Consider the following 8,033-nt stretch of genomic DNA (forward strand, 5'->3'; position numbering starts at 1 on the left):
AGACCTGAAACGTTAATTCTGCTTCTCTCCCCACAGATGCTGCCTTACCTGCTGAGTGTTTCCAGCACTTACTGTTTTTATTTCAGATTTCCAGCATCTGCTGTATTTTGCTTTTATTCTATAGAACAATGGCACTTGAGCCAATACACTTTAGTGTTTTGCAACTTTCTTGTTTAATATCCTTAGATCACCACCACTAGTAAAAGCCCTTCAGCCACCTGCATGTCATCCTAGTCGTTAGATAGCTCGAAATGCTATCACCAGGCACAACCAGTTCTGGAAGGATTGAATCTATTGTACCAATGAGTCTTTCTCCACAGTTCGAATTGACATTCATCAGTCATACTAAAATTTCTTAGCCGAGACATTCTGGCACGCCTACTTTTGTGTGCACAGTGTATGTGCCCTGTACCTAAATGGTGAAGCCTGAGTCCTGATGCGTTCTGGATATTGAGCCTTGAGGCTCATTATAATGGAGTCAGTGAGGTGAGGAAAAAAAGACAGACTTGCATTTATATAGCACCTTTCACAACTTCAGGATGTCCAAAGCACTTCAGTGTCAATGAAGTGCTTTTTTGAGGTGTAGTCACTGTTGTAATATAGGAAACGCAAAGCAAGGCCCCTCAAATATCAATGGCTGGGTTTTTTTTAAGTGATGTTGATTGAGTGATAAATATTGGCCAGGATACCGGGAACAACTCCCTTGCTTTTCAAAATAGTGCCATAAGATCCTTTATATCCACCTGAAACAGCAGATGGGGCCTCAGTTTAACAGCTCATCCACAAAATGGCACCTTTAACAGTGCAGTACTCTCTCAGTACTGCAGTAGAGTGTCAGCTTAGATTTGTGTGCCAATTTTTTGAAGTGAGACTTGAACTGACAACCTAACTCAGAAGCAAGAGTGTTACCAACTGAGCCACAGCTGACTTGGAGTGCAAGATCAGGCCACTGCCATCATTCCAGCAGCCTTCGGGCAGGGGCTCCCAGATTCAGGTCCAGGATCAGAACAGGGATCCGGATAGGAGGCCAGTGGTATGGCAAAGGAGGTAGGGGTGGGAGGCCAGGGGAGGGAGCAGTCAAGAAAGCTGTGAGCTTTCATTAAATGTGGGGTGCTGAGGAGCACTTCTGCTCCCCGGGTCTCCATATTCAACTAAGTAAATATGAAAAACATACCTTGTAGGTGGCAGGCGATCCCAAAGTCTGGTACTGTAGCTGGCTGTCTCAGGGTGTTACAATCTTGAAGTGAGGCATTAGACCCCCTACATAGGGGTCAAGATCTTTTTCAGACATGGTAAGACAACGCCCATTTCTTTTCCCCTTTTACCAATACAGTGAGGTGTCCCTCAAGCTGAAAATGCGCTGTACTTCTCACCCAACAGAATCAGGAACTTAGCAGGTCAGTTAGCGCCCGAATTTATATACCCTCGTGTCCCTCTATATTTTCCTGAAGTCCTAGCCACATAACAATACTGGAAAATTATATTCCAGTTCTTTATTGCACACCAGTTCCTGAATGACTTTTGGAATGCACATTCTAAAATGGCTTATTGGGCGATAATGTTACATATATTGAAGTGAATTTTCAACTCCCAAGGCGAGAGTTTCTTTATGGATTATATTTTTTGTTTCATTTATAATAGTTATTCTATAGCAGTTTTATAAAGTGTATGTTATTCCTCTCCTTTATATCTCCAAATGTAACTGTGAGATGATAAAATTACCAGATAGTATATCCTTTATTCACCCAATAGGTCAGATGCATAATATTTTAATGAGACAGAGGATTAGTTGCAGCTACGGGTGTGTGAACAACTGGAATTTAAAGTCCTGTATTCCAACTCTATCAGCACTGTGCAGCACTCAGGTTTGAAAATGCATAAATTATATTTGTCCCATGAAAATTGCCGCTCTCATCTCCCTCCAAAATAGCTATGGGGGGGCAGGGAAGGTTAAATTCAAGTGAATTTTATGGGTTTTTTTAAGCTAGTAAAATGTTTTTGTGCATTTTGTTTCAAGAAAGGGACCTGAAAGGAAGCAAAGAATTGTTGGGGAAATTTTGATGGTTCAGGAGAAATAGAAAATGTTAAGTTTTCCTTTGATGCAAATCCCAACTCAATCCTTTCTGCCACTCACACCCTCACCCCCATTCTCTCTGGTAACTGTCTCTTTAAATTTAGTTTGTTTACCTTGTGGTGTTACTCATCTTTCATTTCTAACCTTTACACTTTGGAATATACCAGCATCTATATGTTATACATCTTGTTGGGAGTTACAATTTAAATTTTAAAAAAGGGAAAAAAGATATCCTGGATTGCTATGTCACACTTTCATTTTCTATATCTAAAATATTTTAACAGAAATTTCATGGCACTTTAAAGCTCAACTTTTAATTTGCACACTTTATTCGCTGCAGCACCAATGTTTACTTTAAGTCTGCAAGTGAAACGTTTGTTCCTTCACAGTGTCAGAATTAGCAAATTAAATCTGAACTTCCATCATTGCACATTCAAGCAGGTGGGTTTAGGTTGCCAGCTCTTCTCTACAATGAGATTCCTTGATAAAAGGCAGACTCACAATACAGGACTTTAAGGTTGAAAGGGCAAGACAGAAGAAGTTGAGTTAAAAAGGGTAATTCAGCAACATCAAGTTTGGGTTTTTAAATCCTGTAGCTTGATAGCATTTGGGAAGGGCAAACAAAGCAAGGAAATACACAATGAACAGGAGGATATTGAGAGGCACAGAAGAAGTGAGAGACCTTGGATTGTCTGGCCACAGGTCCCTGAAGGTGGCAGAACAGGTAGGTAGGATGGTGAAGAAGGCATATGGAATGCTTTCCTTTATTGGCCGAGGTATAGAATTCAAAAGCAGGGATGTAATGCTGGAGCTGTATAAAATGCTGGATTATTGCATACAGTTCTGGTCACCACATTACAGGAGGGACATAATTGCTCTGGAGAGAGTACAGAAGAGATTTACAAGAATGTTGCCAGGGCTTGAATGTTGCAGCTATGAGAAAAGATTGGATAGGCCAGGGTTGTTTTCCTTAGAACAGAGGAGACTGAGGGGTGACTTAATTGAGGTGTACAAAATTATGAGGGGCCTGGATAGAGTAGGCAGGAAGGACCGGTTTTCCCTAGCAGAGAGGTCAATTACCAGGGGCACAGATTTAATGTGATTGGTAGAAGGATTAGAGGGGACATGAGGAAAAACTTTTTACCCAGAGGGATGTTAGGAATTCATTGCCTGGATCAGTGGTGGAGGCAGAAACTCTCAACTCTTTCAAAAAGGTAGATGGACATGCACCTGAAGTACTGTAACCTGCAATGCTACGGACCAGGTGATGGAAGGTGGGAATAGATTGGGCGGCTAGGTTTTTACAACTGGCGCAGACACGATGGGCTGAATGGCCTCTTCTGTGCTATAATGTTTCTTTGGTTCTATGGAACCTGAATAAGAGAGACAAATGTTTAATTCAAGAGTAATAAAAGTTACCTTAGTTATTTTATAGTCCAATCATGTCTGTTTGCACAAGCAGTGTTGATTATAATTCTTTTATTAATCCTATAGTGTTCTTACATGATTTTTAAAAGGTTTTAGATAATTTGCAGATTATTTTAAATATTAACACATTTTTCCAAGTAACTTTTTTTTTTGCAAATACTTTAAAAAGCAACACACACACACACTTTAAGATGAAGATCTCAGTTCCAAAAAGAGAACATAGTTTAGTTTGATTTTGGATTCACAGATACTTTAGGCCAGGGTTCTGCCAGATTCTTTTCTGATGAACCAGTTCTATTGTTTTCTTGTTGAATAATCAATACGATATGATAAATTGCTCATTTCTGATTAAATAACCAGTTCCGTGCATAATACATCTTTGCCATTTCACTGAATAAGTCCCTTATTTTCAAAATGTTTAGCATTTTTCACCAGCACTGTCATTTGTTAGCTAACACACTAAAGTATGTTGAAAAAGTATGGCTCTACTTTGTAGAGCAGGTTATTGAATACACAGAGCACTTGACATAAAAGTGGAAAATTTAAGTAAATGTAACTTAATTTTAAGTTTTATGGACTACCGAGAACTAATATTTATATTCTGGGCTTTAAAAGTATCTATACAAATCCATCAACGTTACAGAAGTTAAACTATTCTTTAAAAAAAAGTACACACAAGTATCTATGGATAATTTGTTAAATTCCTGCACAGAAACTATCAATGATTCGAGCACCAATTCAGTTAGCATCATCAATATGCATTTCACAAATCATTGGGATTGGTTAAATACTAGTCATTAAGTTCATTATTGGCAAGAGAGTGAGTGTTATGTTGTACATAAAATTGAATGCTATATAACTTAGCTAGTAAACTCTAGATGCACCAGATACATCTCCTAAAGCAGTTCACTGAATCAGAGAAACGTTCACTACTGTCAATGATGTCAGCACATTCATTCACCTTAAATCTAAAACACTGCAATTAAACCTGCAGTTCATAACTCAGACTGCTTCATATCAATGCTTTCTAACTTCAATATATGTCAGACCTTACATTAATTTACTCATCACATGCTTAATCTAACCCATATCCCAAACAACACTCATTCAAAAAAGCTTCTTCCTCAAAACATATTCCCAAATCATAATTAATCCCCAGATACTATCTTTCAACATCACAATCATAGACCCCTCCAAACCAAATCCATAATTCCTAAAATATCCACATATATTAATAACTATTCAGTACACTTGCTGTTAAAAACTCAACTCCATTCTCCTTGCTCTAACTCATTGTCCCTCCTTCACTTCCGCTAATGACAATTCAGTGACTCGTCAAAAGCACCGTACTTATCTCTCATATTAAATAAGGACACTCAACGAAACAGCTGTATTTCTACGGAGCAGACCTTAATCTTATAACAAGAACCAGAACATCTACATCAATCTAGATAAAATACATGAAGTTCACTCCCCTGAGGATGAGCTTCCAATGAATACGCTTGAACATCAAGCCTTCATTACCATAACATTTAACAGCAGCTAACACCTCGTACAACTCCCCATGGTCTCAACACCTTTAAAGACGTCTGACAAACTGTGACATGAAGTCTTGTGACATGGACCACAAGTCGTGGGAGTCAGTTTCCAAGTGATCGCCAGAGTTGGCGACACCATAGCATAAGAGCGGCAAAGTGCGGTCGAAGAGACTTAGCAGTTGGCAGGAAAAAAGACAGAACGCAAGGGAGAGCCAACTGTGTAACAGCCCCGACAAACAAATTTTTCTGCAGCACCTGTGGAAGAGCCTGTCACTCTAGAATTGGCCTTTATAGCCACTCCAGGCGCTGCTCCTACCAAACCACTGACCACCCTGTCTCGAAGGCCAATGCGACACTTGGACCCATTGCTCAGGATAAGTGAGGCCAAAGACTAGACAATATACTTTGACTCACAGGATCTAGTTGAGCAGAGACAATTTCATTTTATAAAGGAAATTGATAACATATGAACAAGAAGATTGTTACCAGTGAGGTCCTGTAGCCATGAGATCATCCAAGGGTTATCTTTTAAACACACTGTGATTTCTAGCTCCCCCTTGGTGAATCCTTGTTCATCGCTTTCCAATTATAAGGCAAGACAACCAGCACAAAAGCTTAACTAACAGTAAGGTTTAAAGAATTGAATTCTATTAACTTGAACTCTAATTCGTTAACGTCTACAGATACACAGTCCACGCCAGCTATGCATTCATACGCATACAATAAGACATGAAAAGAGAAGAACAAAAGTGTGCAAAGTAAAAATATAGTGCAAGTCTATACCGGTTTTCCTACTAATAACTGTAACGGATCTTCGATGCTCTGTAGATCTCTTGTATGCAGTATCTTAAGATTCTTGTTCGCTATAGGAGTACTTAAGTCTGTCGCTCGGAGATTTCACTCGAGGTTCATGTGTCTTCAGTGAGTCAAAGCTTGTGAGAAAAGATGGAGCAGCAGGAGAGATCTTCTCAGTCCAAGAGAAAACAGTCTTTCTGAGTTCAAACTGTTCGTACAATTCAAAAAAACCCAGGTTAGCCAGCAGGTTAGTCATGTGACAACTGGTCTGATCACGTCTTGGATTGTATCGCCTTAGCAGTCTCTGGAATGCTGCTCTTATACATAATACCTGGTGATCAAGGTCCATTGTGGGCTGAATGTGGCAGGGAATGGTCCTCTGTCCTTCCAATCACCGTCTGTTAATATGTTTAGTTTAGAGATACAGCACTGAAACAGGCCCTTCGGCCCACCGAGTCTGTGCTGACCATCAACCACCCATTTATACTAATCCTACACTAATCCCATATTCCTACCACATCCCCACCTGTCCCTATATTTCCCTACCACCTACCTATACTAGGGGCAATTTATAATGCCAATTTACCTACCAACCTGCAAGTCTTTTGGCTTGTGGAGGAAACTGGAGCACCCGGAGAAAACCACGCAGACACAGGAGAACTTGCAAACTCCACACAGGCAGTACCCAGAATTGAACAGGCGCAGGTCGCTGGACGTGAGGCTGCAGTGCTAACCACTGCGCCACTGTGTCTTTTCCAGCCACGGCTGATCTGTTTAACAAGTCCTTTCTTCACTCCAGTAACAGTTTAAAATCAATGTTCATGACAAAATTAATGTGCCTCATTCTTGGCTAGCATGACAAGATGCACAACTATAGATGTAGAAAGAGGCATTAGTTTTAGATTGCACAAGCAAAGAGCTGCACAGAATGGCCTCCTTATGTGTTGCAAATTTGTATTGTTCCATGGTTCATTGTCTAATAAGAAACATATTGCTTATTTTTGAGAGTTTATGTAGGGATCTGTACAGTGAAAGATCCATGCAAAATAAACTGCAGCAAAAATTAGAGTGAACTTTGAAATGAGTTTGGATCCCTGCTTATTAATATGCAGCTTTTTTGTTTAAACTGGGTTAAAAATCATGTCAACCATTTTATTATACCTCATCCACAAGCATTCTCCCAATTATACCTGCTCCAGACACAAGCAAGGAAATGGAAAGTAGGCTGCTCTTGATACTAGGTAGAATGATTCTTGTAGGGCCTTCACTTCATTTTCCTGCAGGTGCATCTGCACCTGACACAAATGCTCCACTTAACCTGAAGATCCCAACAAAACTTCTGGGCAGTGTAAAGGGGGCAGAAATCTGGCATCATGGATTTCTGTCTCGTTTTCCTTTGCTTTGCTCCTAGGAACTGAACATTCCCCAAGTGTAGAGCAGAGGAGAATTTGCCCCAAAGTTTTATAAAGTTTGTAATTCTAAAATGTGGGTGAAGCTCAATTCTTTTGGGAAAAAAAAGAAAAAATAGCATAACATAATTGCTTTGAAACTTTCATACTTAATTATTGGCTAGAAGCTCAAAATTGAACATCAAATTAAATACTCACCCAAATTTCTGTGTGTGGAAGTACTAAGGTGGCAACAGTTCAGTCCTAGGTGCTGTTGTGCACTGCCCAATAACATGAGAGGTTGGACCGAGGAAGCCACCTATACTCTTAGCAACAGGACATGGACAGTCGCAGACATTTGAAGGCAAAAATCAAAGAGCAAAGAAAAAGTGGTTCTTTGGATAAATCTACGTCTGCAGTTTTCCATTACTTCAGTTTTTCCTGAGCTACTAGTTTTGGGGTATCCTTAAGACACTACCAAAGATTCTACCTTCATCCAAATTGCTTTTCAATATTCCACTTAATAGTGTCACTGCAAATCTGTTTGCTAATACTGCAATTAGGCCAACTTATGTCTATGGAAATATATTCATACAATTCTTAATTCTAAATTGTACTAGACACAAAGTAATTCAAATGTGAAGTATGTTCTATATATGGGACATAAATTAGGCAATCTAGTAAGTGAGCAGTGATGTCAAAATTCCTCAAGTGGTATTACAACAAAATTTTAGTTCTAATAATCTGGTTGATGCCTAAAAAGCATCACGCATAGTTTAGATGTTGCATTAAAACTGAACTAAAACAGAT

General features: G+C 39.4%; 1 protein-coding gene across 1 annotated transcript in view; it reads right to left on the minus strand.

Annotated features, from left to right (window-relative positions):
- Positions 1–3,438: 3,438 nt before the first annotated feature.
- The window catches only part of LOC137373199 (protein Hook homolog 1-like), a 27,016-nt gene continuing 22,421 nt past the window's right edge, over positions 3,439–8,033 (minus strand). Inside the window, exon 5 of the mRNA XM_068038056.1 lies at positions 3,439–3,447. Within this exon, the coding sequence (XP_067894157.1) occupies positions 3,439–3,447 (9 nt within the window). The remainder of the gene's footprint in view (positions 3,448–8,033) is intronic.

Source organism: Heterodontus francisci, chromosome 8 (genome assembly GCF_036365525.1).
Source record: "Heterodontus francisci isolate sHetFra1 chromosome 8, sHetFra1.hap1, whole genome shotgun sequence".
Classification (NCBI taxonomy): domain Eukaryota; kingdom Metazoa; phylum Chordata; class Chondrichthyes; order Heterodontiformes; family Heterodontidae; genus Heterodontus; species Heterodontus francisci.